Source organism: Bufo bufo, chromosome 3, assembly GCF_905171765.1.
Source record: "Bufo bufo chromosome 3, aBufBuf1.1, whole genome shotgun sequence".
Taxonomy (NCBI): domain Eukaryota; kingdom Metazoa; phylum Chordata; class Amphibia; order Anura; family Bufonidae; genus Bufo; species Bufo bufo.
Window position 1 is genome coordinate 705,591,775 of NC_053391.1, and position 22,474 is coordinate 705,614,248.

At 50.7% G+C, this 22,474-nt stretch overlaps 1 protein-coding gene and 1 long non-coding RNA gene across 2 annotated transcripts in view; one reads left to right on the forward strand and one right to left on the reverse strand.

Moving 5' to 3' along the window:
- Positions 1–8,504, reverse strand: part of RRP8 (ribosomal RNA processing 8) — a 28,475-nt gene extending 19,971 nt beyond the window's left edge. The window contains exons 1-2 of the mRNA XM_040426761.1: positions 8,221–8,504; positions 5,334–5,442 (exon numbers count right to left, since the gene is read on the reverse strand). Of these exons, the coding sequence (XP_040282695.1) occupies positions 5,334–5,423 (90 nt within the window). The 5' untranslated portion in view covers positions 5,424–5,442; positions 8,221–8,504. The remainder of the gene's footprint in view (positions 1–5,333; positions 5,443–8,220) is intronic.
- A 128-nt stretch (positions 8,505–8,632) lies between these two features.
- Positions 8,633–22,236, forward strand: LOC120994246. The gene is made up of 3 exons (XR_005777369.1): positions 8,633–8,908; positions 9,694–9,809; positions 21,875–22,236. It is a non-coding gene; the product is annotated as an uncharacterized LOC120994246 (long non-coding RNA).
- The last annotated feature ends 238 nt before the right edge of the window (positions 22,237–22,474 follow it).

Here is a 22,474-nt window from a genome sequence, read left to right on the forward strand (position 1 = left end):
AGGTGCCAATCAGGATGTCATGAACCCCTGCAAATGCCACCGTCAGGGTCCAGATGCTAGTAGCCGTCTAGACCAACTAACAAGGGTCAAACTAAACTAGAAACAGACACAGAAAGCCATATGCGCATTACACAGGTAGGTGCTAATCAAAATGATTTTAAGGAAGCACTCTGCTGGCTGAAATCACACATTAGACGGTACAGAGGCTGGCGCTAATCAGGATCTCATGAGCACCTGCGTACGCCGCCATCAGGAACAAGGCGCTAGTGACAATGTAGACCAGCATGACCCCAAGTACGGCCAGGGTATATGCCAGCCTCAATGTGTGCGCAGCGGTGTACAGAGGAGAGGGTGCCCCCCACACACAGTAAGTAGGCGCAGGTTTAGCGCCGTATGCGCTAGTTGAGGTGCCCAGAGCCCTGGGTCAACATCAGAGTAATGACAGTAATGACAGTAACCATGTGGCACAAAGTGGGACCACCAGCTATATGACGATTAAACGCTACCCCGGATGCAGTAGCACCATGGTAGATGAGGCATAACTGTTATCATACTCAAAGAAAACAGGAGAAATTCAATCTCTCGTTCATGCCTAGAGGTGCCTCTGTTTTAAGATTGAAGATCCAGCGTGCTTCGCGTTGGAGGAGGCTCTTGTCCCAGTCCCCCCCTCTTGGAGGGGGTTTTACGAGATCAATGCCCATGAATTTCAGCCGGGCTTTGCCGTTGTGGTCGGTGTGCACATGTTTCGACACCGGGGTGTCCCTCTTGTGTGTCACGTCCCCCATGTGCTCGCCGATCCTCCTCCTAAATTCCCGTATGGTCTTTCCGACGTATTCCAGACCGCACTCACAGAGGATGCGATACACCACACCTCTGGATTTGCAATTAATAAAGTGCGGGATGGAATACGTCTTACCTGTGACCGAGCTGGTGAAGGATTTTGTAGTCATAATGTATTTGCAGGCAACACACCTGCCACACCTATGGCTACCCACCAAATTGGACCGCAGCCATGTTGGCTTTGTACTGATGGATGAAAAATGACTGCGGACGAGTTTATCGCGCAGATTGGTACCTCGTCTGTATGTTATCTGTGGACTATCTGCTAATGTGTCCAAAAGGTCGGGGTCCATTTTCAGGATCCCCCAGTGGCGTCGTAAGATGTCCCTGACCTGACTTGAACCTCTGTCAAAAGTCGTGATGATAAGTGACAGTTTGGTTGTAGGAGTGTTCGGCTGTTTCTTAATTAGTAGGGTCGGTCTCTGTCGTGCTAAGGCCACTCTATAGGCGGCTCTTAGGATGTAGTCCGGGTACCCCCTGAGTAGAAATCTGGCCCTTAAACGTGAACTCAAATCCATACTGGATGAGGCCAAGGGCTCTAACATTATCTCGTTGGAAGAGTATTCATTTTTGCTACCTCCCTTCCCCCGTAGGTCCACCTTCTACTGCCTCCCAAAGGTCCACAAGGGGACCTCCCCACTGAAAGGAAGGCCGATAGTGTCAGGGGTGGATAACCTCAATCAAAACCTGGGAATCTACATTGACCGTGTTTTAGCTCCATTTGTAAGCACGTTGCCATCCCATCTCAAGGATACTACGGACCTCCTCAAACAATTGGAGGGTCTTACCCTTGAGAGTGGATGCTTACTGTCAAGCATAGACGTGGAGGCGTTATACTCTTCCATACCGCACCAGCTGGGACTAACGGCAGTTGAATTCTTTCTGAAATCCAGGGGCTGCCAATATCGCGCCCACAGCCAGTTCATCGTCCGGATCCTAGAATTCACCCTGAACAGGAATTTCTTCTCCTTTGATAATAAGATCTACCACCAGCTCAGGGGTACCGCGATGGGGAGTCCCTGCGCCCCGTCGTATGCTAATCTATTCCTGGGCTGGTGGGAAGAGACCCTGGTTTTCGGGGATAGGAGTCCGGACGATATATCTAGAATTGGACTGTGGGCGCGATATATAGATGACATCTTTATCACCTGGAACGGGAGCCCCTCTCAATTTGAGTCGTTCCTATCCCACTTAAACCAGAACAACATTGGCATGAGGTTTACATTCGAGACCCACCCAACCTGTCTACCATTTCTGGACATTAAAATTACCGGGAATGATAGGGGTGAACTGGATACCTCGATTCACAGAAAGCCTAATGCGACAAACTCTCTCCTGAGATGGGAGAGTAGTCACCCTCTCCCACTCAGGAGAGGGATACCAAGAGGACAATACCTCCGCCTACGGAGGAACTGTTCGGATAAAAAGGATTTTGTGGCGCAGGCAGCCGACCTAAGGACCAGATTTCTACTCAGGGGGTACCCGGACTACATCCTAAGAGCCGCCTATAGAGTGGCCTTAGCACGACAGAGACCGACCCTACTAATTAAGAAACAGCCGAACACTCCTACAACCAAACTGTCACGTATCATCACGACTTTTGACAGAGGTTCAAGTCAGGTCAGGGACATCTTACGACGCCACTGGGGGATCCTGAAAATGGACCCCGACCTTTTGGACACATTAGCAGATAGTCCACAGATAACATACAGACGAGGTACCAATCTGCGCGATAAACTCGTCCGCAGTCATTTTTCATCCATCAGTACAAAGCCAACATGGCTGCGGTCCAATTTGGTGGGTAGCCATAGGTGTGGCAGGTGTGTTGCCTGCAAATACATTATGACTACAAAATCCTTCACCAGCTCGGTCACAGGTAAGACGTATTCCATCCCGCACTTTATTAATTGCAAATCCAGAGGTGTGGTGTATCGCATCCTCTGTGAGTGCGGTCTGGAATACGTCGGAAAGACCATACGGGAATTTAGGAGGAGGATCGGCGAGCACATGGGGGACGTGACACACAAGAGGGACACCCCGGTGTCGAAACATGTGCACACCGACCACAACGGCAAAGCCCGGCTGAAATTCATGGGCATTGATCTCGTAAAACCCCCTCCAAGAGGGGGGGACTGGGACAAGAGCCTCCTCCAACGCGAAGCACGCTGGATCTTCAATCTTAAAACAGAGGCACCTCTAGGCATGAACGAGAGATTGAATTTCTCCTGTTTTCTTTGAGTATGATAACAGTTATGCCTCATCTACCATGGTGCTACTGCATCCGGGGTAGCGTTTAATCGTCATATAGCTGGTGGTCCCACTTTGTGCCACATGGTTACTGTCATTACTGTCATTACTCTGATGTTGACCCAGGGCTCTGGGCACCTCAACTAGCGCATACGGCGCTAAACCTGCGCCTACTTACTGTGTGTGGGGGGCACCCTCTCCTCTGTACACCGCTGCGCACACATTGAGGCTGGCATATACCCTGGCCGTACTTGGGGTCATGCTGGTCTACATTGTCACTAGCGCCTTGTTCCTGATGGCGGCGTACGCAGGTGCTCATGAGATCCTGATTAGCGCCAGCCTCTGTACCGTCTAATGTGTGATTTCAGCCAGCAGAGTGCTTCCTTAAAATCATTTTGATTAGCACCTACCTGTGTAATGCGCATATGGCTTTCTGTGTCTGTTTCTAGTTTAGTTTGACCCTTGTTAGTTGGTCTAGACGGCTACTAGCATCTGGACCCTGACGGTGGCATTTGCAGGGGTTCATGACATCCTGATTGGCACCTGCTTCTGTTAGGTGCGATCCTAGCCTATGGAGCGCTCCTTTGAACTAATCTGATTAGCGCTTGCCTTTGTATTGCGCGACCCTAACCTGAAGAGCGCCTCCTTAGGTCAGTGCCTGGCCTCTAATGCATGGTGTCCGTGTAAACGTGACACTGTCATTCACCTTTGACCTCATGTCATTCTGTCGGTGTCGCTCCGACAACAATTGCTGCATTGATTACTTGCCTGCCTATGACTCCTGCACTAAATGCTAGTTGCCGATTTAAGGCTTTACCATTGTGGTTGTTACCAAGGGAGACGCATATACTATGCGCTCCACACGATCATCAGACCATATGACCATTGGCTGATGATCCTTGATCCCGCCCATCTCCTCTCGCGATCCCGCCCTCCCCACGTGGTGCTGTTGACGTGTGACGTCACCGACGACGTCCGTCCTTGTCCTGTTGATGCGGCCTCGGCGCAGGTCCTCTGACGCGGGGGGTCACGTGACCGGGCCTGAGCGGCGCCTCAGGTAGGCGTTGCGCAGCGATAGTGCTACAGAAGAGGAGGGGCGAAGGACCTGGGGCGCGACTATTTAAAACCCAGTACTGTTGTACAACATTGCGGCTGGTTCACTGCACTTTTTCCCCAAACCAGAAGGGTTGCTGTAGCCTGGGACCATTGTGTCCCCCGGACCGCCAAGCACAGGACTATCCCTCCAGTGCATTACTGCATCCGACACCAGGATAGCAGAATACAAGCTTTTTAGCTTGCTTCATTCATCCCCAGTGTGTTATTGAGCCACAAGCCAGATACCTGTGGCCTTCCACTTACTGTCTTCCTGCAGTCTTTCCCTGAAGAGTCACGGACAGAAACGTGCCACGTCGGAAGACCCCCGGAAGCATTTCCCATCATCTCATCCACTGGCATCTATCCTGTAGTTTTAGGGTGAGGTCCACTATAGGGACAGGCTACCGGACGGGGTCGCCTTTCTCAAGGCGAGTGCTCCGTGTAGATAGGTAGCAGCATAATAGCCCCCTTCATCTGAGGCAGGGCCACTCAGGACACTTCCTATCGCTCCATCTACGCGGTTCTACAACTACAACCATCCCCACATGGCTTGATTGTTACGCTTCCTGCCTCCTGTACCCAGGACCTCCATCACTATCTACAAAGGGTCTGGTAAGACTGTTCACGTCTCCCCGGACGGAACAGTAATTTGTCTATACCAGCCAGGCACCATATTTGGTTGTCTATGTGTATGTATGTCTTATCTATGTAGTGAGTTTTATTAGTCTGACTATTTTTGACCTTATTAAAAGTTACATTTTAAATAACTATACTCCCCCCTCCTGCCTTTGGGGCCCATTGTCTGCTTATCTAGTTGGAGTGTTTTTCATAGCCTGAACTGTTCGGTGCTCTGATCAATTCATTTCTAATCTTTCAACAAGCTTTATTTAAAATCCAAACAACAAATGCGGATCTCGCACCAATGTCTGTGTTCAGGTTACCGGACACTGTAATGTTTGGTACGAACCCTAAGATACTGCTGCGGGTTCGCTCATCCCTAGTCCTGACCGATGCCAAGTCTCAGGTGGAGCTCACATTAGTGTCAGGTTATATTCCACCGACCTGCAACTTCCTCTACTCACAATCCTCTGCTACAACATGGCCTGTAATAATCTTATAATGAAGACGCAACACACGTCGGGGCCTCGCACCTTCTCCTGAGCACTGGACTTTTCCTCGTTTTCAGCCGGACTCAGGATCAGACCTTCACCCTCATCGTTCCAGTCACACGTCTCAAACATGGCAGCGTCTGTGCGGTCACTAGAGAGTAAGACACAGAATGTCTGCTGAAACATTATAACAGAAGTAGCCAGGACTGGTGTGATGACCTGAAGAGGAGGAGAGTACACCATACAACCGGGAGAGGCGAGCAACACCACGAACTGGGATGAAAAGCATTGTATCGCTGTGTGGGACTGTAGTATTATATTACACTGATTATAGTTACATTGTATCGCTGTGTGGGGCTGTAGTATTATATTACACTATTACAGTTACATTGTATCGCTGTGTGCGGCTGTAGTATTATATTACACTGATTATAGTTACACTATCACTGTGTGCGGCTGTATTATATTACACTGATTATAGTTACATCGTATCGCTGTGTGCGGCTGTATTATATTACACTGATTATAGTTACACTATCACTGTGTGCGGCTGTATTATATTACACTGATTATAGTTACATCGTATCGCTGTGTGCGGCTGTATTATATTACACTATTACAGTTACATTGTATCGCTGTGTGGGACTGTAGTATTATATTACACTGATTATAGTTACATTGTATCGCTGTGTGCGGCTGTATTATATTACACTGATTATAGTTACATCGTATCGCTGTGTTCGGCTGTAGTATTATATTACAGTTACATTGTATCGCTGTGTGCAGCTGTAGTATTATATCACACTATTACAGTTACATTGTATCACTGTGTGCGGCTGTAGTATTATATTACAGTTACATTGTATCGCTGTGTGCGGCTGTAGTATTATATTACACTGATTATAGTTACATCGTATCGCTGTGTGCGGCTGTAGTATTATATTACACTGATTACAGTTACATTGTATCGCTGTGTGCGGCTGTAGTATTATATTACACAGATTATAGTTACATTGTATCGCTGTGTGCGGCTGTAGTAGTATATTAAAAGGATTACAGTTACATTGTATCGCTGTGTGCAGCTGTAGTAGTATATTACACTGATTACAGTTACATTGTATCGCTGTGTGCGGCTGTAGTATTATATTAAAAGGATTACAGTTACATTGTATCGCTGTGTGCGGCTGTAGTAGTATATTACACTGATTACAGTTACATTGTATCGCTGTGTGCGGCTGTAGTATTATATTACAGTTACATTGTATCGCTGTGTGCAGCTGTAGTATTATATCACACTATTACAGTTACATTGTATCGCTGTGTCCGGCTGTAGTAGTATATTACACTGATTACAGTTACATTGTATCGCTGTGTACGGCTGTAGTATTATATTACACTATTATAGTTACATTGTATTGCTGTGTGCGGCTGTAGTATTATATCACAGTTACATTGTATCGCTGTGTGCGGCTGTAGTATTATATCACAGTTACATTGTATCGCTGTGTGCGGCTGTAGTATTATATCACAGTTACATTGTATCGCTGTGTGCGGCTGTAGTATTATATCACAGTTACAGTGTATCGCTGTGTGCGGCTGTAGTATTATATCACAGTTACATTGTATCGCTGTGTGCGGCTGTAGTATTATATCACAGTTACATTGTATCGCTGTGCGCGGCTGTAGTATTATATCACAGTTACATTGTATCGCTGTGTGCGGCTGTAGTATTATATCACAGTTACATTGTATCGCTGTGTGCGGCTGTAGTATTATATCACAGTTACATTGTATCGCTGTGTGCGGCTGTAGTATTATATCACAGTTACATTGTATCGCTGTGTGCGGCTGTAGTATTATATCACAGTTACATTGTATCGCTGTGTGCGGCTGTAGTATTATATCACAGTTACAGTGTATCGCTGTGTGCGGCTGTAGTATTATATCACAGTTACATTGTATCGCTGTGTGCGGCTGTAGTATTATATCACAGTTACAGTGTATCGCTGTGTGCGGCTGTAGTATTATATCACAGTTACAGTGTATCGCTGTGTGCGGCTGTAGTATTATATCACAGTTACATTGTATCGCTGTGTGCAGCTGTAGTATTATATCACAGTTACATTGTATCGCTGTGTGCGGCTGTAGTATTATATCACAGTTACATTGTATCGCTGTGTGCGGCTGTAGTATTATATCACAGTTACAGTGTATCGCTGTGTGCGGCTGTAGTATTATATCACAGTTACATTGTATCGCTGTGTGCGGCTGTAGTATTATATCACAGTTACATTGTATCGCTGTGCGCGGCTGTAGTATTATATCACAGTTACATTGTATCGCTGTGTGCGGCTGTAGTATTATATCACAGTTACATTGTATTGCTGTGTGCGGCTGTAGTATTATATCACAGTTACATTGTATCGCTGTGTGCGGCTGTAGTATTATATCACAGTTACATTGTATCGCTGTGTGCGGCTGTAGTATTATATCACAGTTACATTGTATCGCTGTGTGCGGCTGTAGTATTATATCACAGTTACATTGTATCGCTGTGTGCGGCTGTAGTATTATATCACAGTTACATTGTATCGCTGTGTGCGGCTGTAGTATTATATCACAGTTACATTGTATCGCTGTGTGCGGCTGTAGTATTATATCACAGTTACATTGTATCGCTGTGTGCGGCTGTAGTATTATATCACAGTTACATTGTATCGCTGTGTGCGGCTGTAGTATTATATCACAGTTACAGTGTATCGCTGTGTGCGGCTGTAGTATTATATCACAGTTACATTGTATCGCTGTGTGCGGCTGTAGTATTATATCACAGTTACAGTGTATCGCTGTGTGCGGCTGTAGTATTATATCACAGTTACATTGTATCGCTGTGTTAGTAGACAGGACTTTTTATCCGGTGACTACTCACATGTCTGCTGATCTTGCAGGCTCCTCTCAGGGTCCATGTGATGAAACCACAGAGAGAGGGAGGAAGCAGGCGGAGCGGCTAACTGCAGACCAGCTCCCCCTCGCGGTGGATGGCCGCATGGGTCACTGCCGACACAGAGCCTGACAGCAGAGAGATAGACAAGCCCCGGAAAACAGAAAGTAAAAGAATGAAGAGACATGAGGGATAGAGCGGCTCTGTACTCAGGAGGACGCCTGGTGGTGGAGGACTGAAGTGCACCATAGATTACGAAGGACTGCCATCTGCGCACCGGTGTTCTGTGCAAATCTGCTGCCCATACAAATTTGCTGCCTCGTCACTTCCGGCAGTGACGTAGCGGCATAGGAAGGCTCTGAAGGAGGTGTGTCGCTGATCTCGCCACCTCAGTGGCTGAAAAGAAGGTGTGTTGGCGCCTGCGCAGAACCAGCTAGGGCAGCAAAATTTCACGGCCAGTGCATGTGAACGCGCCGAGGTAGGTTAGATTTATGGCCCACCGCGCATGCGCCGGGAGCCTCAGCAGCGTTACAGGGAAGGCAAAAATTATGGGCCAGTGCGCACGCGCGGCGGACAGGGAGATCTCTCATCCCGAAAATGTTCTATAAAATCTCCCTACCTCTCACAGCGCACGCGCGGGGTCTGATCATCTGGAGCATCCTGACTGTTCTATCAGGTCAGTCTCTCCCTGCTCCCAACCCTCTCAGACATGGGGGGCTGCGCAGTATATTGGGGGGGTCTGTTCATTATATTGGGGGGGTTGTCTGCGCAGTATATTGCGGGCTATCTGTGTAGTATATGGGGGGCTGTCGGTGCAATATATTGGGGGGGTGTCTGTGCAGTGTCTGTGCAGTATATGGGGGGCCGTCTGTGCAATATCTTGGGGGGGTGTCTGCGCACAGTATATTGGGGGTCTGTTCATTATATTGGGGGGGTTGTCTGCGCAGTATATTGCGGGCTGTGTAGTATATGGGGGGCTGTCGGTGCAATATCTTGGGGGGGTGTCTGTGCAGTGTCTGTGCAGTATATGGGGGGGTGTCTGTGCTATATATTGGGGTGGTCTTTGCAGTATATGGGGGGTCTGTGAAGTATATTGGGGTCGCCTGTGCGTTAGATGTTTGGGGGCAGTGTATTATATTTGGGGGAGCTGTGCAGCACGTGTGGCCTGTGTGTAAGATGTGTACAACCCTAGTTTCCCCCAAAAATATTTTTCCCTAGCTCTCCTCTGCCATGGCATGCTTTTTGCTACGAAACTGCAGCCACCTCGTCACTCGGAGAAGGATGAGAAGCTGCCCCCCAGCCAGAGGGACACATCTGCCACCAAATCCGTCGCTCACTGGATTCTGTAATCACCGTCTCTGTGTCTCCCACAATCCGTGTGTCTGTCTGCTGTGTATGTGTGGACCGTCCGTCTGCTGCCCTGCGTCTGTTCTGCCATTTACTCTAACCTGTTTTTTTTAGTGTCCCAACTCTGACCAGCATGTTCTCCTATGGAACACGAAGTACCTAAGGTGGAATGAAGAAGCCCATGTTGAGGCCCGCGCCCCCGGCTGGAGCAGTGAAGGGGCATCTGACAGGTGACAAGCTGCTCCTGTTTGCACCGCTACTTCAGCATTGTGTACGGTGATCACCGCGAGTTCACAGGTCGGCAACCATAGGCCGTCCACATGCTGTGAATTACATCTCCCATCATGCTGGCAAAGCAGTATGGGAGGTGTAGTCCAAAACATCTGGAATACCAAATGCGTATGAATGAAAAGCATGGTGTGTGTGACTGGTCAGTAACAAGGGTTGGAGCCTTGACGTGGCGTTACTGCTCACATGTGTATCCATGTGCCAATTCAACCAATGTGAGTGACTGTAATACTGATGAGGTAACTAAATACTGTGACGATGGAGAATTAAACGACTGTATCTCCTACACACTGCTTACACTGTGACCGTATCTCCTACACACTGCTTACACCGTGACCGTATCTCCTACACACTGCTTACACCGTGACCGTATCTCCTACACACTGCTTACACCGTGACCGTATCTCCTACACACTGATTACACCGTGACCGTATCTCCTACACACTGCTTACACCGTGACCGTATCTCCTACACACTGCTTACACCGTGACCGTATCTCCTACACACTGCTTACACCGTGACCGTATCTCCTACACACTGCTTACACCGTGACCGTATCTCCTACACACTGCTTACACCGTGACCGTATCTCCTACACACTGATTACACCGTGACCGTATCTCCTACACACTGCTTACACCGTGACCGTATCTCCTACACACTGCTTACACTGTGACCGTATCTCCTACACACTGCTTACACCGTGACCGTATCTCCTACACACTGCTTACACTGTGACCGTATCTCCTACACACTGCTTACACCGTGACCGTATCTCCTACACACTGCTTACACTGTGACCGTATCTCCTACACACTGCTTACACCGTGACCGTATCTCCTACACACTGCTTACACCGTGACCGTATCTCCTACACACTGCTTACACCGTGACCGTATCTCCTACACACTGCTTACACCGTGACCGTATCTCCTACACACTGCTTACACTGTGACCGTATCTCCTACACACTGCTTACACTGTGACCGTATCTCCTACACACTGCTTACACTGTGACCGTATCTCCTACACACTGCTTACACTGTGACCGTATCTCCTACACACTGCCTACACCGTGACCGTATCTCCTACACACTGCCTACACTGTGACCGTATCTCCTACACACTGCTACTCTTTTTATTATAAAAGTACAAAACTTTACAAAATAAAACAAACAATTTCAAATAAAACAATACTCATAAAACAATGTTATTACTGGCCCAGCCACATACATCCACACTCACACTCACATTCATGCCCCAACAACATATCAAACTTAACAACTAACCTTATAACTATAAAACCTTACCTGGCCGCCCGGCTGTAAAACCCAAACAGAAATAGGACTAATCGTCATAAACAGAAAAGTATATAATGAACAGAAAATAACAAACATAAACATAAATAAATCAATATAACTAAATAAATAAAGGCGACCTTTGCCAAAAAAAACAACAAGGCGACTTTGCCAAATATATACATAATTATTTATATATATATTTCCCTTTTTTTTTTTTTTTTTTTTTTTCCTTTTTTCTCCCGTCACCTGTTTATAGAAAAATCACCAACCTAACCTATTCTATCCCTACTCACACTATCCTTTTACCCATCACCCGACACCCAGGGCTGACCTTCGCCTCATGTCTCTATCATGTCCGCATAGTCCAAGGCCAGCCCTTCCTTCACCACCCACATCTAGCCCCTCGCCCCATGTCCTCCCATGTCCGCATAGTCCAGGGCTAGATGCAGGCCTCCCCACTCAAAACACAAAAGGACACATAAAAATTATCCCCCCCTTCCTCACCCACCCAACCTAACTAACTAATCCCAACTTTCCCTCCTCTAGCAAACATAACTCACATAACTACATAACCAACTCCCGAAGGCCCAAGTTCGGTCTTTGCAAGCCTTTTTCAAAACCTCAACTTACTACAAAACAAAAATCTAGTGTGGAAGCGTCAGCCCACCACCAGGAACAGTACGACTAGACTTACGGTACATCAAAAGCAAAGCCTCTCCAGAGGAGAGAGGCCCTACTGGTACCCAGTCTCTCATACTCAAGAGAACGCACCTTCACCAGGCCACCCAAGATGTTCCTACAAACCTCGTCCACCGGGAGGACTTTCTGCTGCGTAGAAACTAAACACCGTGCGTTCCACGTGTAGAACCTAACCACTATGCTAACTAAAAAACTTGTGCACGGGTCCCTCCTTCCCAGGTCTCTGAACACTCCGTAGGCCCACTCCGCATAGGAGAGGCTGGCTAGCCTGGGCCAGCCAATGGAAGCTCCCACCCGTTCATACACCTCTGTATTAAAAGGACAATGAAGCAGGAAGTGCTCCATACTTTCCAGTATGGAGCCGCACTCCTCCCGGGGACAACCCCTTTCCTCAGAGTTCCTGTACTTCAGGTTGTCCCTTACATACAGCCTCCCGTGAAAGCAGCGCCAAGCCAAGTCCCAAAACTTCAAGGGGATCCTTGCAGAATTTAGCAACTGTAACCCCTTGTCTAGATCCCGGCTTGGGCAATCCTTGAGGGCCAGGGGCTTCTGAAAGTGGGACAACAAGACCCTCTCGTCAAGGGATCTCCTTGACAGAGTCCTGATTTCCCTCACCTCCAAACCCCACCGGCGGATCACCTTCAGAATCGGGGTGACATAAGCCGGAAGATATCCGTGAGGCGTACGCAAGTCCTTCACTCGCCCTCCTGTCTCCCATTCCTGGAAGAAAGGCCGAAACCACCCCCTGCAGGAGACTATCCACGGAGGAGCCCTCTCCATCCAGAGGTTTGCCAAATTGATCTTAACAAAGGTGTTCACGAGAAACACCACGGGGTTGACCATAGATAACCCCCCTAGTCTCCTCGTGCGATAAGTCACCTCTCTCTTGATCAGGTTCAGCCTATTCCCCCATAAAAGCTGGAAGAACAGGCTATAAACCCGAGTCCAGAGAGGCTCTGGCAAGATACACACGCTACCCAAATAGATAAGCAAAGGGAGAAGGTAAGTCTTGATCAGATTCACCCTTTCCCTGAGGGTCAAAGACCAACCCTTCCACTGGCCGACCTTCTGAGCGGCGATCTTGAGCCTGTCGTCCCAATTTTGGGTGGGATAATCCCCGTGGCCGAAATGGATGCCTAGAACTTTTGCTGACGACTGGGGCCCCGGAAGGGTGTCCGGGAGATCGAACACTGGATCACCCCCTCCCAGCCAGAGACTCTCGCACTTATCCCGATTGATCATGGACCCGGATGCCTCCGAGTAGCTGTCCACCTCAGACATCACGTACTCCGCCTCCCCTCTCGAGGACACGAAAACGGTGACGTCGTCGGCGTACGCTACTGCCCTCAGAGCGGCTTCCGGCGCTGCCGGATCCATCCCGACTCCCGCCAACGGACCACGATCGATCCTCTTAAGAAAGGGATCGATCGCGAACACGTATAAAAGCGGGCTCAAAGGACAACCCTGACGAACGCCAGACCCAACCTCAAAAGAGCAGCCAGACCAACCGTTCACAAGCGGGAAACTCTCCGCCCCCGCGTACAAGATCTTTAACCAATCAACAAACCCCCCCGGCAGGCCGTACTTCAGAAGGACCGACCAGAGGTACTCGTGGTTCACCCGATCAAACGCCTTTGCCTGATCTAAGGACAGCATGTACCCCTTCCAGTGACCCGCTCTACTCCGCTCCACTGCCTCTCGGACACCGAGCACAGCACTGAGAGTACTGCGGCCTGGAACCGAGCAATGCTGGGCCACCGAAAGGAGCTGGGGTGCAAATTTCACCAACCGATTGAACAGTATCTTGGCCAGAATCTTTCTGTCCGTATTGAGAAGCGCTATGGGACGCCAGTTCTCGATACGGCTCGGATCTTTACCCTTTGACAGAAGGATCAGGGCTGACCTCCTCATTGACTTCGGCAGAGTGCCCGAGGATAGACACTCATTGAATACCTCAGTCAAAAGGGGACATAAAGAGTCCTTAAAGGCCTTATAAAACTCGGATGTTAAGCCATCCGGGCCCGGCGACATCTTCAGAGCTAACCCTTCCACCGCCAGGATTACTTCCTCCTTCCTGATCTCTTCCACCAAAACGTCAAAAGAGAGGTGAGCTCCCGACTCAGGGGCGATGTCAGCCAGGAAAGCCGACATCTTGTCCCGATCCAGATCCTTCTTTCCCAAGAGGCGCGAGTAGAAGGATCTGACGACTTCCAGGATCCCCGATCTGGACCGGTTCAGAGATCCCGTACTATCGACCAGTCCCGTCACCAACTTACTACTCACTGACATCTTGCAGTTTCTGTAAGGGTCGGGCGAGCGGTACTTCCCGAAGTCCCTCTCAAAAACCAAAGACGTGTGCCTATCGTACTGGCACCCCCTGAGCAAAGATTTCACCCTGGAGATATCCTCGCGGCTATTCTAGAATTCTACCTCTACGACCCTTAAGGGCGAGAAAATAGCCTCCTCCTTTAAATAAAACCTGTCTATTCTAGACCTAGTCTGACTTCCTCTATAATAAGTGAAACCCCCGTGGCCTGGGGTATGCCTGATGTGGACATCCACCAGGCGAGCCTCGCTAGCTACGCTATTTAAAGAGATGCTATCGTAAGCCAGCCGGTCTCTGGCGCCTCCCCTATCCTGGGACCTCGTGATCGTGTTGAAATCCCCTCCAAAGACCACCTGCCGACTCGTAAAAAGAAAAGGCTTGATCCTCATAAAGAGACTTTTCCTGTCCCGTTTGGTCTGGGGCCCATAGATGTTAATTAGGCGCAGTTCTTGTCCCTTCATGAGGACATCCAGGATCAAACACCTCCCCATTTCCAACTCGATCACTCGTCGGCTTTCTACCGGTGCGGTAAAAAGGACCGCCACTCCGCTATACGGCTCGGCCGCAAGAGACCAGTAGGAGGGCCCTGATCTCCACTCCCTCCTGGCTTCGTGAATCGCCACCAAATCTGGCAGCCTGGTCTCTTGCAAAAACAAAACGTCAGCCCCAATTCGGCTGAGAAAATCAAAGGCCGCGAAACGAGCCGCATCCGACTTAATGCTGGCGACATTAATGGTCGCCAGTGTCAGCAGAGCGGGTGCCGCCATACAGAGTGATCGAGTTAGACGGCCTTCTTCCCAACCCTCCCTCTCCCGGGGCTGTCTTCTAAGGCGGCACGACCCCTCTTGAGGGAGACGGTGGTGTCCATCTCATTTGTCACCACCGCCTCCCCCCGCGCACCACCCCTGGCTTCCTCGGTCTCAGGGCCCGGTTTTGCCACCCCTCCTGAGGACCTTACATCCCCACCAGAGGGGGGCGCGGGGCCTCCCGAAGGCCTTCCCTCCTTCGCCCCCGGTCTCCCACCTTCAACCTCCTCCCCAGAAGAAGAGGAGGCGGAGGTCTCATCCAAGGTGAGAAACCGGTTGGAGAGCTCCAGAGGGGAGTCGGTTAGGCCCTCCCTGGCTACTTTGGTCGAGCCGGGTCTTTTCTTAGTACGGCGTTTCCGTCTAATTATTTTGGACTCCGTCCCGCTATCCTCTGCGGCGCTTTCATAGTGCGAGGACAGAGTCCCCTCGGCACGCTCCAGTCTTTCGTTCTCCTCATTCAGCTCCCTGTCCCCTAGGGTCTCCGATGCAGGAGGGGCAGCCGCTTGGGAAGGGGCAGGCATCACCCCAGGACGGGGTTCCTCCCGCTCCCTCTCCGCCTGGCGCCTCTCCCTCCGCCTCTGCCGGGACGGACCATCTTTGTTCTTCACCGACCCCTGAACTCTGCCGTCTCCGCCAGCACCCGCCTCAGCCGAAGGGACCTCCCGGCCCGCTCCTGCGTGAGCTCGGGCCGCATTGACCTCAGAGAGAGGACAACGACTGAAAGGGTGACCGAGTTCACCGCACAGGTTGCATCTAATCTCCCCACAAGATGCGGCTAGATGACCGGTCCCCCCACACAGCGCGCACTTCTGCACTTGGCAGCTGGCGCTGAAGTGTGAGGGGCTGCCGCACTTGTGACAGAGCTTAGGCTGCCCCCTGTAGAAAACCAAAATCCTGTCACGGCCGATAAAGGCAGATGATGGAATGTGGGAAACCGTACTCCCCAGACGCTTGAGTTTGATGTTAAACGTCCAGGCGCCCGACCAAATGCCAAACTCGTCCAGGTTCTTGGATGGAACCCCCTGGATCTCTCCATACCTGCCCAGCCAGGTCATGATGTCAACACAAGAGAGCGACTCGTTACGGGTCAAAACGGTCACTCTCTTGACCTCACTCTGACGGGTTATTGCTTTCGCAAGGAAACCGCGCCAGTCCGGCGTGTTCTTCGCCAGCTCATACCCGGACCAGAAGAGCTCCAGCCCCTCCGGCCGGACAAAGCTGACGTCGAACTCCTTGGAGCCGTACGGATGGATCAAGGCAAAGATGTCGGTCGCCTTGAAACCCATCCCAAGCAGGAGCTCCGCCACCCTCTTTCTTGTAGGGCAAGCTTCATCGCTACTCCACTTGAGACAGACCACATTCCGTCTGACCCCAGGGCCGGTTGTAGGTGACGACCAGGCGGTCTCGCCCCCATTCTGCTCTCGGAAAGCCCTCACGCCATGTCTGTTGAACCAGAACGACAGATCAACCTTCTTTCCCTCTACAGTGATGGAGCTCTCCCCCTTTTTGAGGGCCTCCAGCAGTCGCCGCTGCAAGTCACCATCACCGGACTGTGAGAGCGAGGAAGCCAACGAGGACAGCCCCTCCCCCCCCACGGCCGCAGCCACACTGGCATAACTTCTGCCAGGCGCCACGGACGCGGGAGGGGCAGCCGAGCCGGCCCCCCCCTCCCCCACCATGCCTAACGCAGATACCGCACCCCGTCCCCCCGGAGGGGCCGCACGGGGGCCCGCAGCCGCTTTCTCAGCGGCCGATCGCCCCCCCGCATTCACCCCACCACCAGAGACCGGGCCCGCAGCCCTAACACACTCTCCCACACTCTTTTGGCCACCGACCCCAGAAGCCCGAGAGGCCACGGAGGCACCGGCCGGTTTAACAGGCGCACCAGCAGCTACTCCAGCCACCGGTGTCCCACCGACCCCCACCTCCATAGCCCCCCCAGCCCCAGCGGCCGGAGACCCATCACACGTTTGTCCGCCAGGAGCAACCCCTTTTCCAGGAGCCGCCCCCCCGCGAACAAACCGCTGGGCCAGCAGAGACATTCATTACAGTATTCGTATTCATATCTATGTTATCGCTGCCGGCCTCCCTCAATACTTGGGCGCCGGTTACCATTACCTCCCCCTTTCCAGCGCTTGATTCAGCGCCGGAGGAGGAGGCAGGGTCCCCAGCAATAAACCCGGTCTTTATGTAGTCGGCCACTGCACCGGGGGATACAAACCCCGCTTTTAACCTCTTAGCCTTTTTGGCCCTCTTAACATTCTTCACCTTTTTTATTTTAATTTTAATGGGGAACTGGTGCGCTGTAGAACCACTGCTCCCAGCCACACCAGTCCCCGCTTCTCCTGCTGCCGCCACTCCCGCCGCCACTGTGCGCTGCTGCTTGGGCGCGTCCCCGGACACACCCCCAGCTCCGCCCCCAGACAAGGGAGCATCGCCGGGAGCATCCCCAGGCACGCCCCCAGCCGCGCTCACCGCACCGTCTCTCGTCCCCATCTCCAGGACCTTTAGGCTCCGCCCATGTGTGGGAGGAGCAGCGTCGCTGCCGTACCGCCTCAGCTCCACGCCACAAGCGCTCACCGAGGCGGCGGACGGGGACACTTTTTCCATGGGAGCGGACCCCAGCGCCAAGCCACTCCCCCCTCCCACAGGAGAGCAGCCCACAGCGCCAGGGGCTCCCAACTGGCCAGCACCGCAGCTAGCCCCGCCTCCTCTATTGCCGGCAACGCCGGCGTCCTGCGCCGTCTTTCCAGCACCTGACCCCGCCATGACAGCGGGACCCAGAGGACACACCTGCGGCTCACCCTGCACGGACTTTTCAGCCCGCACAGAGGGAGCCACAGGAACATATACATAGCGAACTTCAAATTTTTGTTCTTTGCTCTTTTTGCTTTTTTTGGTTTTTTTCTTCCCTTCTCTTCCCTTCTCTGTCTTGCAATAATTCATCGCCAAAGGCAAAATCCTTAAACTCCATAGGGGATTCCAGCAGCCGGATCTGTTCCATAAGACCCCCACCGCTCCCGCTCTCTTCCTCGCTGAAGTCACTTGCATAGGAGGCGCTGTCGTCAGATGGAGGCAATCCAACTTGCTCAGCTGGGATCCCACTTCTGCACTCCAGGCTCTGCAGCAGCTCCCGGAATTCAGGGGGTGCAGGGGCAGGCTCAGGCTGGGCTGTCACCCTGGACCCAGTTACCTCACTGGGTTTTGGGGTATCTGCCTCACTATCACTGCCCTCACCACACTGCTCCCCTTTCCTCTCCATTTCCATGAAGCGGTCCTCATTTTCCAGCTTTTCTCTGAAAGGACCGCTTTCATTAAGCAGCTTCTGCTTTTCCACCTCGGCAGCTTCAATCACTACCTTTAGGTCCCTGATCCTCTCCGCAATAGGGAGTCTTTTTCTGCTGTAGGTATTGTTTGCTTTTATCCTTTCAAGCTTTAGCTCATTTCTCAGAGCTTTGAGGTGTCGCCCCAGCTCCTTATACTTCTGTAGGTTGGCTGCTACCCGGGAGCTGTAGGTGGCGGTGGAATCTCCCTCCCACCGGGACCCCCAACCTACCTGGGACGACACCTCCATAGCCTCCGCAGGGACTTCACCTTTCCTTCTTGGGTCTTCATGGGGGACCTGGCTGTTATCACCAGGTTTCTTGACCCCACTTCCGCTCAGGGCCGGTTGCCTGGACCCCCTGCTCCCCCCCGACCCTGACCGGAGAGCAGGGGTCCTCGTCTTGGACACCATGGTCCAAGACCCCACCAACTCCCTAGGGAGAGGCAGGGCCTGGACTGGGAGTAGCTGGTAAAACTCCCTGGAAGACAGGTGGCTCTACAGGGGAAAAGCTGGTGAATCACCCTGGAGCACAAGCTGGGATGCAGGAGCTTCACACAGGCACGTCTGATCACTGCAGCTGCTAGCACCAGACTGAGCTCAGCAATCTCCGCCTCTGAGTCTCCTGCACACCGCTTACACCGTGACCGTATCTCCTACACACTGCTTACACCGTGACCGTATCTCCTACACACTGCTTACACCGTGACCGTATCTCCTACACACTGCCTACACTGTGACCGTATCTCCTACACACTGCTTACACTGTGACCGTATCTCCTACACACTGCTTACACCGTGACCGTATCTCCTACACACTGCTTACACAGTGACCGTATCTCCTACACACTGCTTACACCGTGACCGTATCTCCTACACACTGCTTACACCGTGACCGTATCTCCTACACACTGCTTACACTGTGACCGTATCTCCTACACACCGCTTACACCGTGACCGTATCTCCTACACACTGCTTACACCGTGACCGTATCTCCTACACACTGCTTACACCGTGACCGTATCTCCTACACACTGCTTACACTGTGACCGTATCTCCTACACACTGCTTACACCGTGACCGTATCTCCTACACACTGCTTACACTGTGACCGTATCTCCTACACACTGCTTACACTGTGACCGTATCTCCTACACACCGCTTACACCGTGACCGTATCTCCTACACACTGCTTACACTGTGACCGTATCTCCTACACACTGCTTACACCGTGACCGTATCTCCTGCACACTGCTTACACCGTGACCGTATCTCCTACACACTGCTTACACCGTGACCGTATCTCCTACACACTGCCTACACTGTGACCGTATCTCCTACACACTGCCTACACTGTGACCGTATCTCCTACACACCGCTTACACCGTGACCGTATCTCCTACACACCGCTTACACTGTGACCGTATCTCCTACACACCGCTTACACCGTGACCGTATCTCCTACACACCGCTTACACTGTGACCGTATCTCCTACACACCGCTTACACCGTGACCGTATCTCCTACACACTGCTTCAGGAATTAAACAGGTTAATAAAAGGGAACTCTCTGTTGCATTAAACCCTATTCTGAGATTATGACTAAACCCTAAATCACTTAATATTTTTATGATATTTTATTTATGTATTTAGAATATTGTGCAAATAACCCAGATGGTCACTGTTCCACTTGTATTCCAGGGGCCATGAAGGGCAGGTGAAGGTATTTTTTACTTGACTTAAAATGTCCTTTAGGCCTCATGCACACGACCGTTTTTTTTTTTTGCGGTCCGCAAAAACGGGTTCTGTAGTTCTGTGATCCGTGTCCTTTTTTTCCTTCCGTGGGTCTTCCTTGATTTTTGGAGGATCCACGGACATGAAGGAAAAAGTCGTTTTGGTGTCCGCCTGGCCGTGCGGAGCCAAACGGATCCGTCCTGACTTACGATGCAAGTCAATGGGGACAGATCTGTTTGACGTTGACACAATATGGTGCAATTGCAAACGGATCCGTCCCCCATTAACTTTCAATGTAAAGTCAGGAGTCCCTATTATACCATCGGTTCGGAGTTTTCTCCAATCCGATGGTATATTTTAACTTGAAGCGTCCCCATCACCATGGGAACGCCTCTGTTAGAATATACCATCGGATTTGAGTTACATCGTGAAAACTCATATCCGACAGTATATTCTAACACAGAGGCGTTCCCATAGTGATGGGGACGCTTCAAGTTAGAATATACTACGAACTGTGTACATGACTGCCCCCTGCTGCCTGGAAGCACCCGGGTCTCTTACAGGGGGCTGTGATCAGCACAATTAACCTCTCAGGTGCCGCACCTGAAGGGGTTAATTGTGCGTATCATAGCCCCCTGTAAGAGATCAGGGGCTGCCAGGCAGCAGGGGGCAATATTAGAAGCATCATACTTACCTGCTGCGCTGTCTGTGACCGGCCGGGAGCTCCTCCTACTGGTAAGTGACAGGTCTGTGCGGCGCATTGCTTAATGATCTGTCACTTACCAGTAGGAGGAGCTCCCGGCCGGTCACAGACAGCGCAGCAGGTAAGTATGATGCTTCTAATATTGCTAAGTAACCATGGCAACCAGGACTGCAGTAGCGTCCTGGTTGCCATGGTTACTGATCGGACCCCAGCGATTAAATTGGGACTCTAATCGAAACTCTCCGCTACAACCAATGATCGGGGTGGGGGGGGGGGAGAGAGGAGGCCGCACACTAGGCACCAATGATATTAATACAATAGGGGGGGGGGCCGCACACTGGCTACCAATGATAATACAATAGAGGGAGGGAGGGGGGGCCGCACACTGGCTACCAATGATAATACACTAAAGGGGGGGCCGCACTGGCCACCAATGATATTAATACAATAGAGGCCGGGGGGGGCCGCACTGGCCACCAATGAAATTAAAACTGGGGAGGGGGGTCTGCTGCCTGGCAGCCCTCGATCTCTTACAGGGGACTATGATACGCACAATTAACCCCTTCAGGTGCGGCACCTGAGGGGTTAATTGTGCGGATCACAGCCCCCTGTAAGAGATCGGGGGCTGCCAGGCAGCAGGGGGCAGTCATGTACACAGTTCGTAGTATATTCTAACTAGAAGCGTCCCCATCACCATGGGAACGCCTCTGTGTTAGAATATACTGTCGGATCTGAGTTTTCACGAAGTGAAAACTCAGCTCTGAAAAAGCTTTTATGCAGACAGATCTTCGGATCCGTCTGTATGAAAGTAGCCTACAGACACGGATCACGGACACGGATGCCAATCTTGTGTGCATCCGTGTTTTTTCACGGACCCATTGATTTGAATGGGTCCGTGAACCGTTGTCCGTCAAAAAAATAGGACAGGTCCTATTCTTTTGACGGACAGGATACACGGATCACGGAGGCGGATGACAAACGGTGCATTTTCTGAGTTTTCAACGGACCCATTGAAAGTCAATGGGTCCGCAGAAAATCACGGAAAACGGAACAACGGCCACGGGTGCACACAACGGTCGTATTCATGAGGCCTTATATGTATCTTCTTTCTCAAGGTCAACTTCAGCTCCTGGAGCGTTAATCTGCCAGGAGCCAACGGAAGTGCTCTTCTCAAGTGCATGTCAAGAGTAGGAAAAAATACTTAAGATAAAGTTGTTCCTGTTTGGTCTTAATTTGTGGGCGTTGTAAGATTGTAGATTGTAATATGCTTTCTGGTTACATTTTGGTGAGTTTTAACTTCATTTTTGATTTTTACAGATCCAGAGGGAAGGAGCAAACCGCCTTGAGGAGTCCCTACATAATAGACTATTGGATACAGAAGGGCTGTACTAAAGGAAGATCTCATCACAGCATCATCCAAGCCCTAGTCAGGAGTATATGAGGCCTCTTAAGAGTAAAGAGCGGCTAACAATATCTGATAATGGGGCCACATGTGCAATTATTATATATTTAATTAATGTACAACATACTTTTTAAGTTTTTTCTTACATGAGAAATTAACAAATATTGTTAGATATATTTTTTTTTTACTGCTGCTTTAAATAAAAAATAAAAAATCGAAACAATTTTGAAATGTTTAGTGAAATATGTATCTGTAATTAACGTTAACCTGCTAATTATTGTGTGACCATGGAGAGCAACCCCAAACTGGGACT